Raw genomic sequence first — 19,979 nt, 5'->3', positions numbered from 1 at the left:
TTTGCTTCAAACAACCTTGCTAGCCTAAACCTTGTATCGAGAGGGAATACTTCTCATGCATCCAAATCCTTGAGCCAAACAACACTATGCCATTTGTGTCCACCATACCTACCTACTACATGGTATTTTCCGCCATTCCAAAGTAAATTGCTTGAGTGCTACCTTTAAAATTTCATCATTCACCTTTGCAATATATAGCTCATGGGACAAATAGCTTAAAAACTATTGTGGTATTGAATATGTAATTATGCACTTTATCTTTTATTAAGTTGCTTGTTGTGCGATAACCATGTTCATCGGGGACGCCATCAACTTTTCATTGTTGAATTTCATGTGAGTTGCTATGCATGTCCGTCTTGTCTGAAGTAAGAGAGATCTACCACCCTATGGTTAAGCATGCATATTGTTAGAGAAGAACATTGGGCCGCTAACTAAAGCCATGATCCATGGTGGAAGTTTCAGTTTTGGACATATATCCTCAATCTCATATGAGAAAATTATTAATTGTTGTTACATGCTTATGCATAAAAGAGGAGTCCATTATCTGTTGTCTATGTTGTCCCGGTATGGATGTCTAAGTTGAGAATAATCAATAGCGAGAAATCCAATGCGAGCTTTCTCCTTAGACCTTTGTACAGGCGGCATAGAGGTACCCCTTTGTGACACTTGGTTAAAACATGTGCATTGTGATGATCCGGTAGTCCAAGCTAATTAGGACAAGGTGCGGGCACTATTAGTATACTATGCATGAGGCTTACAACTTGTAAGATATAATTTACATGATACATATGCTTTATTACTACCGTTGACAAAATTGTTTCATGTTTTCAAAATAAAAGCTCTAGCACAAATATAGCAATCGATGCTTTCCTCTTTGAAGGACCATTCTTTTACTTTTATTGTTGAGTCAGTTCACCTATCTTTCTCCACCTCAAGAAGCAAACATTTGTGTGAACTCGTGCATTGATTCTTATATACTTGCTTATTGCATTTGTTATATTGCTTTGCATTGACAACTATCCATGAGATATACATGTTACAAGTTGAAAGCAACCGCTGAAACTTAATCTTCCATTGTGTTGCTTCAATGTCTCTGCTATGAATTTATTGCTTTATGAGTAACTCTTATGCAAGACTTATTGATGCTTGTCTCGAAAGTACTATTCATGAAAAGTCTTTGCTATATGATTCACTTGTTTACTCATTGCATTTACATTGTTTCGAATCGCTGCATTCATCTCATATGCTTTACAATGGTATGATTAAGATTATGTTGGTAGCATGTCACCTCGAAATTATCTTTTATCGTTTACCTACTCGAGGACGAGTAGGAACTAAGCTTAGGGATGCTGATACGTCTCCAACGTATCTATAATTTCCGATGTTCCATGCTTGTTTTATGACAATACCAACATGTTTTGTTCACACTTTATATCATTTTCATGCATTTTCCGGAACTAACCTATTAACAAGATGCCACGGTGCCGGTTCTGTTTTCTGCTGTTTTTGGTTCCGAGAAAGGCTGTTCGGGCAATATTCTCGGAATTGGACGAAATCAACGCCAAACCTCCTATTTTTCCCGGAAGCGTCCGAACACCGAAGAAGAGTCGGAGAGGGGCCAGGGGGCCACCACACCACATGGCCGCGCGGGCCAGGCCTAGGCCGCGCCGGCCTAGGGTGTGGCGCCTCCAGGTGCCCCCTGCGCCGCCTCTTCGCCTATAAAAGCCCTTTCGACCTAAAAACGCAGTACCGATTGACGAAACTCCAGAAAGACTCCAGGGACGCCGCCGCCATCGCGAAACTCCAATTCGGGGGACAGAACTCTCGTTCCGGCACCCTGCCGGACGGGGAATTGCCCCGGAGCCATCTCCACCGCCGTCTTCACCGCCATCTTCACCGCCATCGCTGCCTCCATGATGAGGAGGGAGTAATCCACCCCGAGGCTGAGGGCTCCGCTGTAGCTATGTGGTTCATCTCTCTCCCATGTACCTCAATACAATAATCTCATGAGCTGCTTTACATGATTGAGATTCATATGAGTTTGTATCACAATTTATCTATGTGCTACTCTAGCAAAGTTATTAAAGTAGTTCTATTCCTCCTGCACGTGTGTAAAGGTGACAGTGTGTGCACCGTGTTAGTACTTGGTTTATGCTATGATCATGATCTCTTGTAGATTGCGAAGTTAACTATTGCTATGATATTATTGATGTGATCTATTCCTCCTACATATGCATGAAGGTGACAGTGTGCATGCTATGTTAGTACTTGGTTTAGTCTGTTGATCTATCTTACACTAAAGGTTACTAAAATATGAGCATTATTGTGGAGCTTGTTAACTCCGGCATTGAGGGTTCGTGTAATCCTACGCAATGTGTTCATCATCCAACAAAAGTGTAGAGTATGCATTTATCTATTCTGTTATGTGATCAATGTTGAGAGTGTCCACTAGTGAAAGTGTAATCCCTAGGCCTTGTTCCTAAATACTGCTGCGTTACTACTTGCTTGTTTACTTGTTTCTCTGCGTTACTATCTGCTGCAATACTACCACCATCAACTACACGCCGACAAGCTATTTTACGGCACCGTTGCTACTGCTCATATATATTCATACCACCTGTATTTCACTATCTCTTCGCCGAACTAGAGCACCTATTAGGTGTGTTGGGGACACAAGAGACTTCTTGCTTTGTGGTTGCAGGGTTGCATGAGAGGGATATCTTTGACCTCTTCCTCCCTGAGTTCGATAAACCTTGGGTGATCCACTTAAGGGAAAACTTGCTGCTGTTCTACAAACCTCTGCTCTTGGAGGCCCAACACTGTCTACAGGAAAGGAGGGGGAACGTAGACATCAAACTCCTACAACTGGATCTCGTTCGGGACGTGGAAGTTCGACGCGCGCCGCCGAGCTGGATACCTTGGCGACCTCGACTACTTCGACCACGAGATCGCCATTGAAGAAGAGGAGAACGAGGATGAGGACGAGGACGCGGACGAGGATGAGGACGCAGACAAGGACGAGGAGGTGAAGCGCACAAACAACAACCATGACGCCGGCGGGCCGGCGTGGGATCCGGAGACCCAGCCGTCGGACATTACCGAGGACGAGGCCATTGCCATGGCATTGGCCAATAGCGAGCTCGACGAGGTCAATGAGCTCGCTATGTGGGATGAGCTCGCAATCCAGCTCTGCGAGTCGGTGCTCGCAGCGGAGGCCAACGACTCCTCCGGCCACGCCGACGCGTTCCAACAACCGCGCGCCGGCTGCTGCTCCGGCCTGTGATCCGTGGCCACTTTCACCACAGCCTCTTGCACCGGCGATGGCCTGGCCGCAGTTGCTGCAGCCTGCCCTTCCTCCTTTACGGCCGGCGTGCTGCTGGAGCCATCCCGATGGAAACGGAGCGCGGTCGATTTCAACCATTTCGGCCGACGCAAACGGATGTGGCGTCCGAAAGGTGTTGCCCCGTTGGAGATGTCCTTAGATTTATATAAATTTGAAGATGTGTATTTCTAATTTTGTCTATTGGGACAAGTCTATGTCTATTAATTCAACTGAACAGGCAGAGTAGAAACGGCTTCCGTTCCCTCCACGACAGGAACGGAACCGGTTCGCACCAGGTCACCGCAACGCAGACGCAGGGGATTTCGTTCGATCCAGAGCCCAACACGACACACTTCCCATCCGGTTGATTCGACCGCCGGAAACCCCGATCGCCTCCGCCGCACGCCACCCCGCGCCCAGAAGCAAAACCCCTCACCGGCGGCGAGCCAGCCGCCCGCCCCGCCCGCCCCCCTCCACCGCGACCGGCGGAGGAGCGCGCGCGGCGGCGAGGATGGGGAACAAGATCGCGCGGACGACGCAGGCGTCCGCGACCGAGTACTACCTGCACGACCTGCCCTCCACCTACAACCTCGTGCTCCTCGACGTCGTCTCCCGCGGCCGCTTCCTCAAGTCCGTCCTCTGCAAGCACGACGAGGGCCTCCTCCTCGTCAAGGTCTACTTCAAGCGCGCAGGCGAGCCGCTCGACCTCAAGGTACCCACAGCCCTCCATCCTTACTCTTCCGATTTGGGCAACCGCGTTCTGAGATCTGCTTCCGTGCCTCGCAGGAGCACGAGCGGAGGCTGGAGCGGATCCGGAGGGCCTTCCAGGGGCTCGAGGGCTCCCACGTCCTGCCCTTCCAGGTGACCACCCCGCGTGCACTGTACCGTGTGCTAAATTCAGTTTTGCCTCTGCATTACGGACGAGGGAAACAATTTACTTGCTGTTTATTGCTAGTATACCGCGTTATGTTGTGGCATTTAGTGAGGTTTAGCGACATCTTATGCCATCTGCATTATTTAACTCTGTTTGGTTTTGGTTGGAATTTTAGTGCGCGCATTCAGCTGAGGCGGTAGTGTTAGATTTAGACTGAATTGCTTTTTGGTTTGCTTGTTATATCATTTAGGGGTTTCTACTTCTAGGGCTAGGCTGTCAGGTTACATTCTGATTTTCAGATTATTATCATTTACTAGCAGTCCGGAGTATGCTCTCTTACTTTCATGTTTTCACATAACATGACCTATGCATCAACATTGAAATATGTCACTGCGTTTCAATGTGGAGAGAGAGAGAGAGGCTTTGTTACGCATCCGTGCTTTTCCTTCTCCCTTAGCTGGCATGCCGACTAACAGGGCTTCAAATGTTTTTTCAGATCTGGTTTCAAACGGACAAGGCAGCGTATCTCCTGAGGCAGTACTTCTACAGCAACCTGCACGATAGACTTAGCACGCGCCCTTTCCTCAGTCAGATAGAGAAAAAATGGCTTGCTTTTCAGGTGAGCCCTTGTTTTTTTGTCGCTGCTGTTGAATGGCCATTAGTAGTATTTGAAATGCAAAGGAGTCGATCATGCTAGTTGACTATAGGAAGTTGTACATCATCTCTGCTAAGTGTAGACATGAACCTCGTATCTCGAATTAGTGGAACGTGTAAGAGTCATTTGTTATCCCTTTCCTTTCCAGATATGCTTGTCGACTTAGCTCATTTGGTTGTGCAGTTAATCCATGCCGTGGAGCAGAGCCATAGTAAGGGAGTTTGCCATGGTGAGAAGGTTTTCTCCAAGTCATATTGGTATTAGCGTTTTCCTTTCATTCATATTTACACCGTTATTTCTCTTAGGTGACATCAAATGTGAGAATGTACTCGTGACCTCATGGAATTGGCTCTACCTCACAGACTTTGCGTCTTTTAAGCCAACATACATCCCAGATGATGATCCATCTGATTTTTCCTTCTTCTTTGACACTGGAGGAAGGCGAAGATGCTATCTAGCACCTGAGGTTAGTCCCTTCGCCAAAGTTACAGTCAAAAAAAGTTATGCTCTTTCGTCCATTGTATCCCAGTTTGCTTGCTCTCTTTTATACTCTTATGCTATATCTTTGACCGCCTATATCTTCTCTGGCACATGCTCTATTTGTACTGTCAAAATAAACTAAATTCCATTTTTTGTCCAGAGATTACATGAACATGGTGGTGAGTCCCAGGTTTCAGCAGATGCGCCTTTGCAACGTTCTATGGACATATTTTCTCTCGGGTATGTAGTATTTTCTTGTGTAAGATCTTTGCTAATTTTGTCGAGAGTTCGGTTGTTTCATTTCTATCTGTTCTGCTTTCCATTCGCATATTAGTGATAGCTACATCATCACTATCTTTTGCTTGAACATGTTAATTTGATCATATGGGATGTATTGTCATTTGATATCTTCATATGAGAAAAGGTGTTTTTTATCAGATCAAATCTGATGATTATTATTGGAAGATTACTTCAATAAGTTTATGCACAATCTACCTGTTGGGCCAGCAATATCATTGCTGTACATGATGTATTTTGCTACGATGCATTGTATATTTACCTTGAGAGAAAGTACCCACCAGTGAAGTACTGAGTTTACCAATAGACTGGGCAAGAGTTCAAAACTATTTTGGATTCACTTGAGGCTGCATGCCTGTTCACAAATATTGCGTTGCAAATAATTTTTTTCTCAAGATTGAGGAGTGCTGTGCAGTTAAATATCAGAAGATTTGTTGCTCAAAATAAATGTTATTTTCCATGTATTTCTTCACTAGCTACTTGTAGTTTCTGCAGTACTCTACTGTTCTAAAATATAAATTGAAATTGATGGATTTCTTATTTCCTTATTCACCAACGGTATGCACTATCTGCCTACTTTCCAGGTGTGTTCTTGCTGAACTTTTCTTGGAAGGTCAGCCCCTCTTTGAGCTTTCACAACTTCTCGCTTATCGGCGTGGCCAGTATGACCCTATGCATACCCTAGAAAAGGTTTTCTGTTATTTCTCGCTCTTTGAAATACTTTCTGTGTTTTTTCTGAATTATTTCAGTTCTGAGAAACTTTATATTCTGGTTGCTCCATGGGTGCCTGTGGAATTATTTCATTTATATGGCCAGTAATGCTTGCTTCTAGTGAAGTAGGACCAACAGTTCCTGTAATCATGTTCTTTAGAGTCATGACTACTTGGGCATTTTGTTCTAAACTTGTAGTTTGCAATGCAATACCTTCTTAGCTTCTGGCATGGAATCCAATATAACAACACAAGTAGAATAGGAGAACTATGACTGCATGTACTGTATGATGCATAAACTTTGGGTATCTGCCCAAATATTGGTCCTGAACTGACTGTTCATATCTCTTGGACTATGCTTTAGAGTAGTACTAGCTACTGCCTGTTGGAGCATGACTTGTTTTTCCCCAAGCCCTTAAGTGGATGATCCATTGCAGATTTTAGTGCAATGTAGAGCTTCAATTGGTAATAAAATTTGCAATGTTTGAATTCTTGCAACTGAGTAAACAATGGAGTGCTTGGTATTCAAGCTAATCAACTAGCATATAGTACCAAAGGGTTTGAATGGTCTTTTGTGTAAAAACGATATTTTCTGCGTGGATCTAAATTAATTAAAACGAACTTGGCCACTCTGTAGGTATACATTCCTTCTTATTTTAATTCATTTGTGAAACATATATGTACTAAAAATGCATGGTGTACTGGTGTAGGGAGTATTATTTACATGTATGCAACTATGCATACAAACCTACTTTCATTTGCTGCTATGTGATGATGTCACCTAACACTAGGATTGATACATTCCTTTGAGATATACCAGCAACAAAGTGATCAATGTTAATTTGTTCTTTCAGATACAAGATGCTGGTATCCAAGACATGGTACTTCACATGATTCAATTAGACCCCAAAGAAAGGCTATCATGTAAAAGCTATCTGCAAAAATATGAAACTGTCGTTTTTCCAACCTATTTTTCAAGATTGCACAACTTCTTCTCGGATATTGTTCCACTTGGCTCAGATGCTAGGGTAAGGATCATTTTAATTCATGTTCATTTTCTGGTCCATCCACTAATCACCATGAGCATCCTAACATAGTTTACTTAATACAGGTTGAGAAGACACAGGAAAATTTTGAAAGGATACATGACATGATGATAAGTGGCTTAACAGGTGAACAAAATCAAGTATCTGGGAAGGAAGACATTGGAGGACAAGTTACAAACTCACCGAGAGAATCTGCCAAAAGTGCATCCTTAGTTAAGAGAAACATTCCTGGAGACCATCATCAGATCGCTGGAGATCTCAATCTCCTTCTCAAGGAAGTGGAGCAAAGGAACGTCCATGGAGGCACAAAGGTCATGCAGGACACAGAAAGTTATGCTGCTTCAAATGTTTCACGTGCAAATGGTATTGGGCCCTCGCAGCAGGTTAATCAAACTCAAAGTCAAACTACAAGTGTCTTGGCGGCCCAGAGCAATGATGTATCCCATGTGCACAAGATATCCAAGAGTAACTTGCTTGCTTTAGTGTCTGGTTATGATGCCCAATCGGATACCTATAGTTTTGACATTTTCCAACAGACACATTCCAAGGTGAGCTGTGAAGGCATGGTCTTGCTTGCCTCATTAATCTGCTCGTCCATACGAAGTGTCAAAAAACCAGAACTAAGAAGGGCCGGTCTCATCCTTCTGAAGATTTCTTCCACATACATAGATGACGATAGTCGCTTGCAGCTGGTTATTCCCTATGTTATTGCAATGCTTTCAGATCCCGCTGCCATAGTTCGCTGCGCTGCTTTGGAAACCTTGTCTGATGTTCTCTGTCTTGTTCAAGACTTCCCTATCAGTGATGCAATGATCTTCCCTGAGTACATCCTCCCAATGCTCTCTTTGCTCCCAGATGATACAGAGGAGAGTGTCAGAGTTTGCTATGCCAGTAACATTTATAAGCTAGCTTTAACAGCTTATAGATTCTTGCTTCGTTCTCGGAGCATAACTGATGCTGGGCCTCTAGACAAATCAGTGGTTGCTGCTGGATCACAGTCTGCAGAAGCACCACTGAAGAAGAAGCATGATAAAATTGATCGGCAACTTGCACGTCTGAGGAAAAGTATTTATGACATAGTGCAAGAGTTGGTAATGGGACCAAAGCAGACACCTAATGTCCGCAGAGCTCTCCTGCAGGATATAGGTTATCTATGTTACTTTTTTGGGCACAGACAAAGTAATGATTTTCTTCTTCCTATACTTCCAGCATTTCTGAATGACCATGATGAGCAGCTCCGTGCAGTTTACTTTGGTCAAATTGTCGTTGTTTGCTACTTCATTGGTTCAAGAAGTGTCGAGGAATATCTTTTGCCCTATCTTGAACAGGCACTAAGTGACGATATGGAAGCTGTGGTTGTAAACGTACTTGACTGCTTAACCATGATGTGTGAAAGTCGTTACTTGAGGAAAAGGGTAATCGTTGGCTTATTTGGGAAGGCCCTTCCTCTACTATGTCATCCAATTCAATGGGTTAAACGGTCTGCTGTAAGGCTTATTGCTGCTTGTAGCGAGAGCTTAGGGCCTGTAGATACTTATGTGTACCTTTCTCCACATCTAAGGCATTTTCTACACAGGGAGCCACCTTCATTGTCTGAAGCTGCTCTTCTTGCATGTCTTAAGCCTCCAGTCTCGAAAGCAGTCTTATACCAAGCTTTAGAGGTTACCAAGGACACAGGAAACGTTTTACTGAAGGGTGATGGTAAAAAAGAACAGACATTACCTGGTGGAAAATATCCTGCTACGACACAAAGTGGGCCCTCTGCCACTCTGGAAGATGCTGTAAGGTTGAGAACATCTAATTTGTCTGGCAATGTGTCTTTGGACATCAAAGACTCAATTTCTTCAGATAAATCGTTATATTATGGCTACGCACCACATGCATCTACTGTGAGCAGTTCATTTTATGATGGATTGTCTAAGGGAATTCCATCATATTCGGTTACCACTGATAAGCGTGGTTTAGGAGAAATATTTATGCCCTGGGAATCCAACCGGCATCCAGGTTTATCAAGTTCAGTTCAAGGCCTCCAGACTAGAGAGAATCATTTCAGTAGCAGGCATGGTGATTTAAGCATCAGTGACTCAATGAAGAGCAGCTTGTCTGTGCCAGGTGATGGCGTCTCCAACTCTGAGACTGCAGTGTCGCCCTCCTTCACCAGATCAGCAGTGGCTCTGGAGACAGGTTGGAAGCCTCGTGGAGTTCTAGTTGCACATCTCCAAGAACATCGGTTGTCTGTCAATGATATTGCGGTGTCAGATGACAACACCTTTTTTGTGACGGCTTCGGATGACTCAAGTGTTAAGATATGGGATACAAGAAAGTTGGAAAAGGACATTGCCTTCAGATCAAGGTTGACATATAACTTGGGTAGTAGCCAAGCTCTATGTACAACAATGCTTTCTGGCAGTTCACAGGTTGTTGTTGGTGATAGTGATGGCGCATTGCACTTGTTTTCTGTTGACTGCGCACGCGGTGTTGGGAGTGTTGCAGAGAGGTATTCTGGCATCGTTAACGTAAAAAGGAAAGATCTGAAAGAAGGTGCTATTCTCAGTGTTGCAAATTGTTCATCGGACAGCTTTAGCCCAACCATCCTATTCAGCACTGAACATTGTGACATCCATAAATGGGATGCAAGGACCAATTCAGAATCTTGGTCATTTAAATCCTCACCGGAGGAGGGCTATATCTCAGCGCTTGTGATGGGCCAGTGTGGAAATTGGTTCATCTCAGGGTCTTCAAGAGGTGTTCTTACGTTGTGGGATCATAGGTTTTTGCTTCCTGTCAACTCATGGAACTATTCCACAGTAACCCCTATAGAGAAATTGTGCTTGCTTATACCACCACACAACTCAATATCTTCTGCTGGAAGACCACTGGTTTTTGTGGCCGCAGGCTACAATGAAGTTTCCTTGTGGAATGCTGAGAATGGTAGCTGCCACCAGGTAATTAAATAGATTTCTTTCTAGTATTCTTTTTATAGCATATCTCATTAACTCGACTTTGAGACATTACTGAACACCCTTGTAATCCTTTTAGAAGCTCCTGGTGCTACTTCACAGTATTTAGAATGTGAAATGCCTGCTCTCCTTTCAGTGCTTCCATGAGCTTTATATCATCTTGTGCAAGTACCAACATCTTTTGAAAAGATGGATATATTTAATACTATGGTCGGTATCTCGTTGTAAACACTGTACAGATGTTTAGGACAGCAAGCATCGAGAATGAGGCTGTTATGCCGAAGACACCATCAAGACCTGTTAACAAGACAAACGCCAAAGACATAAGGCGAGCGGGAAGCTACAAATACAGAATTGAGGAATTATCTAGTCCGCCTCCACGCCTTCCAGGCATCCGTTGCTTGCTTCCTTTGCCAGGGGGAGATCTGTTGACTGGAGGAACAGATTTGAAGATACGCTATTGGGACCAGGCCAGGTTGAATATTACTACCAGACCCTCTTGCTTCTGCATTTCCCCCCTTCACCACCTGTAATCTAATGTGTTTTTATGTTTGATGATTTTGAAGACCTGAGCAAAGCTTCTGCATTGCTGGCCCTTCAGCGAAAGGAGTTGGAAATGATGAGTGCTATGATATAAAATCCAGCTACGGTGTACAGGTTGTACAGGTAAGTTTACCAAAACAGTGTCAGCAATTTTGTTTCTGTTGTTTATCTGAAGTTACAAAGTAGTATTATGAACCCAGGAACCTTTTGAATTTACCAATCCATCACTTTATAATCTTCAAAACGATGCTGGTGACTTCCTACATGGTTATCTGATTGCACCAGTTTAGTGGTGGTGCTTGGAAACAGCGGGGGCAGTCAGTCTCTCTGAATCTCTCTTTGACGCTAACAGAGTTCAACGTTGTGGGTGCAGGAAACGTGTAAGCAGCCTACGCCATCATCCAGGTTGACGCACAAGACGCAGCTCGCGATGGCTGCTGCCGATTCCGCTGGCTGCCACCGGGACGCCATCCTCGCGTTGGCATCTGTCAACCTGTCGAGCCAGAGGTTGATATCGGCCAGCAGAGACGGTGCCGTCAAAGTGTGGAAATAGCTAATCCAGCTCGGGTGGGTAAAACCATCCCAAGATGACAAGTCCTCTTTGGTGTACATATTTAGTTTCATGACACGGTACATATATCTTGACACGCTGTTGTACAGATGATGATGTCAGTCAATACGAAATGGAAAATTTCCATGTATCCCTGGTCCAGTTGTTTGTTGATATGTTGTTCAATCACACTGTTATTGGTTTAGGCACCAGATTAACACGAACTTAACTTTTTTTTCCTTCATGTACTTCTATTTACTTTTTCAGTGTATATATTCCCTCAGTCCTATGAAGGTTGTTTGAGATTTGTTAAAAATTGAATATATATCTAGACACTAAACAACATCTAGATATATATTCAAATTTTGATAAATCTGAGACAACCTTCATGGGAAAGAGGGAGTATGAAACAAAACCAGCCATACTAATTTTTTTGGTTCATCTTTAAAATTAAATGGCACTCTACTCCACTTTTTAGTCGAATTGCATTCCAGTAGTGCTACGTAAACAAACAAGTTCTTTGCGAGGAGTTTACCACAAAAGATGATTGCATAGGACGCATATCAATCACTAGGATGCCTAAAACTGTGATGGCATAATCTCTTCCCAGACTCGCACGCAAGAAGTAGAGCACAGTAGCAACATTGCGCGCAGATCCCAGCGGCATTGTTGATCGCAACGCTGAGTGTGAGGAAAGCATGAAAAGCATCGAGCGGAGTCGCTGGCCGAGGAGGAGAAGAAGCGGATCCGATGCAACGCGATGAGACGCCACGCTGCCTGCCTGCTTGCCTTGGAAACCTGACTCGGTTGCTTGCCCATCACACAGTACCAGTCAGCGCAGCGCAGCGCCTGGCCTTGCTGTTCACCACCTGCCGCACTCAAAACCTGTGTGACTGCCAGCCCGGTGCAGTCTTGTGTACCACGCCACACCTCCATCTCCTTGGACCTTTGACACTGGCCACACCTTTGCCAGCCTCCATGCCTCTGTCTTCTCGCTAGCCATTGGAATGTGTGCACTCCCAGGAGCTTTGCCAGTGGGAGAACTACGTTCAGAGGGCTCGCTCACACGCAAATGTTGGAGGTACCTCTCCCCCAAACCATCCCAGAGATTTTGGGGCGCCCCCAGATAGAAAATCATGTGCCTAGCCCGCTTGCCTCAAAGTTCATTTTAGTCCGGCGCAGCTTAATAGCGTGTTTGGCGTTCCGAGGCCATTCCTGCTCCATACGGTTTTTTGCGGACACGCTGGATGCAACACGTTGGTGATGTGACGAGTGGTAGATCTGTCTTGTCATTGACACATGGTGGTGACGTGGCTGTTTTCTTCGTCATTTACATTATCGCAAACCTCTGGTTAAGCCTAGTAATAGCGGCATCGGTTCCCCAGGCGGGCACAGGGAGCCGCCCCGTCGCGATGGTAGCATGGTGGGATAGCGTTGCCGCTAATGTAGATCCATGACCCAAGCAAGCCATTCATCGACCTCACGCGCGACGATGACGACATCGACCCGCCGCATTGATTGTAGCAGTAGCCCTAGCCGAGCCGTGAAGGACGAGCCCACCGACGAGTCCGACCAGGAAGAACAATGTCACCAACGGCGACTACATGTACTTCGAGTGCTACTACCGCGACGACGCGGCCGCCGGTAGATTAGTTTAATTTAGATAAGAGCTATATGCATGGGACATACACGAAGTTGTCCTCGACGTGTAAACACACCTAAAAAGTTGCAAAATGGGGGCAGGCCATACACGAAGTTGTAAGTCGGGTGCAAACTGCCCCAAACAATCCGAATTGCACTGTTGGGAGGGACACGCTGTCAGCGGATGTATTTGCAAAAACCTCCCCGGATTTATTGGAATTCACAAAAGCCCCCTGGCCCATCTCTTTTAGTCGTGCGTCGTCTCCACTGCGTCCATTAGCGCCGTCTTTCTCGGCACGATCACGGGGTGATGGCCGCGCCGCCACCGACCGCTGCCATGCCGCCGCACATACGACCGCTTTCCTGGAAGAGGCTCCCAACTATGGTATGGTTTCTCCGTCCCTCCTTCTTCCTCCCCTCCTGTTGGTTTATGCGTCGGTTCTTTCATTTTCCGCCATGGCCATGAGAGCTCGTTGCGTGGGATCAGGCTAGGGTTTCATCGAGATGGTTAAGGAGATGGATTAGACAAGGTTTTTTTTTTCTGCAGTGGCTGGAAGAATTATTCATCTGTCGCGCATTGGTTCATCTCGGCAGTTGGTTTCTGTTTTTCTGGCCAAAATTTTCATGACAGATGGTGAATATGAGTGTAATAAGTGATTGTAGTCGGTTAGGGGCGTTGTGGGTATGTAACCTTTGATAAAGTCACAAATTTGCGGTAGTAGGACGTGTAGTTTGATTGGAGGAACCTGCACAAAATTTCTCTGTTATGTCGATATTCAGTTAACTGTTCATAACTGAAATTATTCAGAGACTGCACATTACAGCATACACACTAACACACAGATCAAGGATTACAACGGCACCTCTTACACATTGGCTCATTATTCAGAGGCTCACACATTCACACATCTCAACCATGCACACACTAATTCTTGCTCGACTTACCATGGATGCTTTTCTTCAGCTTCTTTGCAAAGCTCTGCAATTCTTCTTGATGCGGCACAAGATGAGTCCAGCAGTAACCTCTTGCTCAAGTTCTTCCAGCCCATCTACAGCTTCCCTCTCCATCATGGCTATCCTATTTCTCTCTTTTGCTGCTTCCCTCTCCTCAACACTCCTTCTGTGATACAATATCACTTCTTTCTCTCTGGTTGGCAACTCTCTAGCACTTGAGCTCCTACTGAACTGGGATTTCTTTCTGCTACTACTGCTCCTCTTGCCCTTCTCACTCCAGGAAAATCCCATGACTGAATTAGAAAATGTGTTATGTACGGGCACATGCATTGACGATATTTATAGTGGAAGAGGTAGGATGTAGACAATGTTACACAAGGCAAACAGTATTTGCATATGCCAAGGCACTGATAGTTCAAATCACTGTCACTTTTTAGATTTCATTCAGTGAGAATATTCTTGAGTTTTACAGTTTGTTTTATATGTGCAGGTAACAATGAGACTTTGTTTGAAGTTGAGCAGAATGGATTCTTTTGTGGCTTGAGGATGGATAATTTCTGTTACATGCAGCCAGCAGTGGAGTATTGGGATGATTGCAGCACAGAAACTTGGTCAATTGAGTGGATTGATCAGTTGCTTAGACAGATGGGGTACGAGAGGAATGAAAACATGACAGTGTACTGGTACACGCCTGATAAATTACGCACTAATGGTCTTGGGTCCATAGTGACAAATGCAGATGCAATGCATATGAGTAATGTTGTCGGCCCTACTTGTCAGACATTGTATGTGTACCTTGATCACACAAACTTTCTCAAGCATATCAGGCCATGGTTAATTTTCAGACTAGATGGAAATTGTGGTGATGGAAATGCAGATGAAGGAAATGCAGCAAATGGAAATGCAGATGATGCAGATTCAGATGTGCTAGATGATTCAGATGATAGTGCTGATTCAGATTTCATGGACAGTGACTATGATGCGGCAGATGGTGATGATGATTTGTTCATCGATAATGTTGACATTGAAGTACATGACAACAATGAGCACCAAGATGTTGATGAAATAGAAAATGATGCAACTCTAATAGCGGATGATGATTTGCACCTAACAGCTGAAGTGAAGGGACATTTGCACAACAAGTTCAAGGTTTTCAATGCGGCTGTTGACATGAGAAATCCAGAGTTCAAGATGGGAATTTTTCAGTGAATTTTCCAAGTGTGACATGCTATTGAACAACCACTATGAAGTGTACAACAGCTACATATTAAAAGCAAGAGAAATGCCTGGCAGTCATGCCTTCTTCGTCCATTATATCCGGTGTATCTCCGTCGACACCAGAGTGCACCCGACACTTCGACCTGGCTGCATCTACTACACGGATTTGGGTTATATCAGATAGTACTTTGATGATATAAAGGCCTGGGATGAGTGGCCACTACGTGTGGATAAATTAGGAAACTACGGTCTGAGAAATGAACAAAGACCGTACCGTTTGGAGGATGTATTGGCTGCACACTGCAGACGGAAGGAGTTCAATGAACATTTTCTTCAGATCTTGGAATGGAGCGACAAAGAAATATATGCTGGATGAAGAACAGATTCATTCATCCTAGGGTATCCTAGTCTTCATGTTGGCCATACATTGCGTCTTGTATTATTTTCAGCTTAGTTTGTCGTGAACATTAACATCGTTATTGGCAGCTGTATTCAGTTTATGTATTATACTTAGTTTTCGTGATTTATTATGCTGTTGTAATTTATGCTATACTAGCTTCTAGATTTGCTACTAGATTTGTTACCATATTGGGTGAAAAACGAGGGCCAAAAGGCAATAATCATTAAAAAAAGACAGAAATAGAAGCTTCTCTAGATTTGCTACTAATTTTGTGAAAAGAGAGAGAATTGTTACAGAGAGAGAGAGAGAAAAAAGGTGCCCTTAAAAAGGGATGCCAATTTGGGCCGATAGAGACAGAACCCAGCTCCTGCTCACGTACAACCAAACGCGGTCTCGTCCTGTCCCACGCGGTCCCTTTCTACCAGCCCCACACGATGCGGCCCCACACGACGCGGCCCCACACGTCAGCACGGAACGGTCAACTAAACGGGAATCCCTCAACAGCTGGATTACAGAGCTGCATTGAGTACATGATTTTTCAAACAAATCTCCTTGTCATCAGGGCAACAACCACATAAACCATCACACACACAACACCTAACACAAGAATGCCAGCTTCCTTCTTCTCCCTCCACTTCATATCTGCTTTGTGATCCCTCAACAGCTTCTTCTTCTCCAACTTCATCCTCTGCATTTCACATTCCAGAACAGCAACAACATTCTCCAGCCTCAAATTTTCTGCTGCAACTTTCCTCATCACACGAGAAGAACTGCAAGTGCAAGAGTTCTGGTTGTGCCCATCAACATTGGCAGCATCCATCGATTTATGCACAGCTACCTGAAATGCAGTAAAGCGGTCCAAATTCGGTGTATGTGTCGTCTAATTTGGAACACAAATTCATTCAAATACAGAAAAGAGCATACCTTGCCATCCCAGAGTACCTCTGCGGTTACTCGCCACTGTTCGCCTGCGCCACTGCTCGAGCTTGTTCCGCCGGGATAAATGCCACTCCGGTGGCCTACTCCATCTTCTTCCCCCATTCCTCCTCCGCGCCGCTGCTGGAACTTCCTCGCTCGCGCCGTCACTGGTCCGCCGCGCCGCCGTCGCCACCGGGAGAAAACGATTTGGGAATTAGGGTTAGGCACGAATATTCTTTCGCATATTTCCTTCCCGCCCGACCGTGAAAAATAGGGGTCAATTTATTTAGTCAAGAAAATCCAGCGGGGGATTCACAAAAAAGCCTAACCCGGAAGCTTTGTTCATTCGCTAGCCTGGCAAGCCAAATGGCTACTTCTGATTGGTTCTAGGTGTTTTTGAACCCGCATTACAACTATTTGTACCACTTGTCCCCATTTTGCAACTATTTGGGTGTGTTTGCACGTCGAGGACAACTTCGTGTATGTCCCATGCATATAGCTCTTTAGATAAATTGCACTATTTTTTAGTTAGCTTCTGAATTTAAGTTTTTTAAACAAATATTTGGGGATGCGGCTGGATAAGAGCGTGCCCCAAATACAACACCACGCGGCGGCCTTATTCGACTGATCCAACGATTTTACCAAACGTTATTTGAGAGACGCAACTAAAGGTGCTCTTACCATTTTAATTGAGGTAATTGCACCACAGGTACAAGAACTTGCACCCTATGTGCATTTTCATACAAAAACTTCAAAAGTGTGTTCAGGTTGTACAACAACTTGTTCTGGATGTGCACCGTTGGTACAAGTGGTGTCTGGAGCTGCCACGCGTCCCTGGTCAACCGTCAAACCGTTTTTGCAGAAAAGTCCTTACAGAATGCGAGAATCGCGCGCGACCAGAAGCTTTCCTCTCCTTTCCGCTCGTCTCTTTCCCCTTTCCTCTCCTCTCCGCTCGTCTCTTTCCCCTTTCCTCTCCTCTCTGCGGCGGCGAACCCTAGATGCATGGCGGACCAAGGGGAGGGGAGCATGGACAGCACGGGCCGGACGCCGCCGCCAGGGTTTGCCCGTCACGGAGGGCCGCGGTGGAGGGGCAGGCCCGTGGCTCCAGCACCTGCTCCTGCTCGTGGCCGTCGCGGAGGGCTGCGACATGCGGTGGCGGAGGAAGGCCACGGCAGCAGTGCGGCGATAGAGGAGAGGGTTGTGGAGGAGCCAGAAGTACATGCTCCTGTACTGCTGCCTAGCATCGGAGGAGGAGAGGGCGGCCATGGCAGAGCCCAATGGCTGGCGGCCGGCAATTCCAAGCAATGTCATCCTGGAGGAGCAGATTGGCGCCATGGAGGCTCAGGTGGCCAGCCTGCGGTAGCCTCCCCCGCCACCACCCCCAGCAAACTGAAGGAGGAGGACATGCGCATCTGGAAGGAGGGAGATCCGTGGGCGACGATCACAGGTGAGTACTTCTGGAAGAATGGCGATGGTTGGGCAATGAAGTCGTCGACAGCAGGAGGATCATCGTCTCCATCTACACTGGTGAGTTAATTTTCTGTGTTAACTGAAATTGGTGTGTTAACTGAAATTCAATTTCTGACTTGGTTGATGTTAGTTCTTACAAGCAGAAGAAGAAACTTCAAGAGGAGAATGCATTGCTGCTGATGGAGCTAAAGGGGGTGGGGCTACAGCTAGAGATGAGGAAGGCAGAGAACAAGAAATTGCTGAAGAAACATAGGCAGGAGCTTAGAAGGAGGGATTGGAGGGAATGTGTAATTGTGTGCTTGTTCTCTGTCTGCTTAGTGCTTGTTGCTATGATCAGTGTGATGTAGAATTGGGAAATGTAGGTGGTAACCATGCTTGTTTAGATGAAAACCATGCTTGTAATCAACTATGTTTATGGAATAAATATCAATCTTTGCTTCAATTCCAACAAGTACTTGCTTTGCATTCAGACATCAGTAACTGAGGAAGACAAATTGTAGGGTTCAAACATCATTTCAGTAGCACTGATAGCATTCAAGTGTTTACAAATATAAATATGATCCTAAACATCATTCAGTTAGAACATTACAAATTCATCACTGAGGTGCTGTCTGACTAATTGGAATTTCTTCAGGATTGTCACTTGGGAATGGCTCATTCAAATCAGGCAACTCATTTCTTTTTTTTTCGATACAGGGAGAAAACCCCAGCCTCTGCATCAATAGATGCACACAGCTATTTTTATTACGAAGTTATCAGGTTTAGAGTTTACAGCTCAAGGATCACAAAGTGTGGATACATAAATCAGCCAGCGGAAAAAAAGAAAACAAGTCGCATATGCATCTTGTATTCTTCTAGTAAGCCGCCAGCCAACCTGGTTGAAGATATCCCGTGCAACCGTCTCCAGACGGGTGCATCCAGAATCCATATGTGCCCGTTGTGCCTCCGGCAACAGGAAAGACCACTCGTGGATCCAATGAGTAGCCATACGGATAACCTATAAAAAATTAGCAGTTCCTTTCTTGTTAAAGATTATATCATTTCTGCAATTCCATAAAGACCATACAATAGCACAAGTTCCAACTCGAATTCGTGCCTTTGTATCTTTGTCAATCCCATTCAACCAATTACCAAACATATTTGTACAATTAGTTGGTGGGACAATATTGAAAGTAAAATGAACTACTCTCCAAACAAGACGATCAAAGGGACAATCAAAAAATAAATGGTTAATGGATTCCTCATGATCACAAAAAGCGCATTTTTTAGAACCATGCCAATTCCGTTTTGACAAATTATCTTTTGTAAGAATCACTTTTTGTTGAAGGAACCACATAAAAATTCTAATCTTTAGTGGTACCTTAAGCTTCCATATATAGTTCTTCAAATAGACCGTATGTCCATTCATAATATCAGTATACATAGACTTGACAGAGAAAGAGCCGGAATCAGAAAGCTTCCAAACAAACTTATCCTCTTCATCATTCAAATTAATAGATAAAAGACGCTGAACCAAATGGATCCACGCATCCCATTTAGCATCAGATAAAATCCTTCTGAACTCAACATTTAGAGGATTATTTGCTAACACATCAGACACCAAGACATTTCTTCGGCGAACAATAGAATACAACAAAGGATATTGATCCGCCAGGGGAGTTTGGCCCAACCAAGAATCCTCCCAAAATCTGGTTAAATGGCCATTTCCAATAGCAAAAGAGCCTCTCTCGAAGAAGTCATCTTTCACTCTCATTAAGCCCTTCCAAAAAGGGGAATCTGTCGTCCTCGCCGTCACTTGTGACAACGTTTTATTGTAAAGGTACTTTTTGCGCAACAGTTCTTGCCACACACCATCTTCCTTAAGTAATTTGAAAAGCCATTTGCTTAATAAACACCTATTTTTTATCTCAAGTACCTCAATACCTAGCCCCCCTTGATCCT

At 44.7% G+C, this 19,979-nt stretch overlaps 1 protein-coding gene across 2 annotated transcripts; it reads left to right on the top strand.

The window, feature by feature from the left end:
• Nucleotides 1–3,831: 3,831 nt before the first annotated feature.
• Nucleotides 3,832–11,675, top strand: LOC124693380 (serine/threonine-protein kinase VPS15). Of its 2 annotated transcripts, XM_047226861.1 has the most exons (12): nucleotides 3,832–4,034; nucleotides 4,109–4,183; nucleotides 4,693–4,815; nucleotides 5,035–5,080; nucleotides 5,157–5,317; nucleotides 5,492–5,571; nucleotides 6,213–6,318; nucleotides 7,193–7,366; nucleotides 7,450–10,329; nucleotides 10,584–10,819; nucleotides 10,911–11,010; nucleotides 11,261–11,675. In XM_047226861.1, exons 1-12 carry the CDS (start codon nucleotides 3,834–3,836, stop codon nucleotides 11,438–11,440), a joined length of 4,362 nt encoding a protein of 1,453 aa, XP_047082817.1. In that variant the 5' UTR covers nucleotides 3,832–3,833; the 3' UTR covers nucleotides 11,441–11,675. The 2 variants fall into 2 exon arrangements, with proteins under 2 accessions (XP_047082817.1, XP_047082818.1); XM_047226862.1 differs by lacking the exons at nucleotides 3,832–4,034; nucleotides 4,109–4,183 and having other exon boundaries at nucleotides 5,000–5,080.
• Nucleotides 11,676–19,979: the final 8,304 nt, after the last annotated feature.

This window comes from Lolium rigidum, chromosome 2 (genome assembly GCF_022539505.1).
Source record: "Lolium rigidum isolate FL_2022 chromosome 2, APGP_CSIRO_Lrig_0.1, whole genome shotgun sequence".
Taxonomy (NCBI): domain Eukaryota; kingdom Viridiplantae; phylum Streptophyta; class Magnoliopsida; order Poales; family Poaceae; genus Lolium; species Lolium rigidum.
Note: the sequence above shows the minus strand (reverse complement) of the source record. Positions and strands in the feature narration are given on the sequence as shown.

Excerpts from the sequence above, each read along its gene's own strand:
- LOC124693380 (XM_047226861.1), top strand. The coding sequence starts at position 3,834 with ATGGGGAACAAGATCGCGCGGACGACGCAGGCGTCCGCGACCGAGTAC. Across the intron at positions 4,184-4,692 it reads CCCACGTCCTGCCCTTCCAG|ATCTGGTTTCAAACGGACAA; the intron begins GTGACCACCCCG and ends ATGTTTTTTCAG. Across the intron at positions 11,011-11,260 it reads ACGGTGTACAGGTTGTACAG|GAAACGTGTAAGCAGCCTAC; the intron begins GTAAGTTTACCA and ends TTGTGGGTGCAG.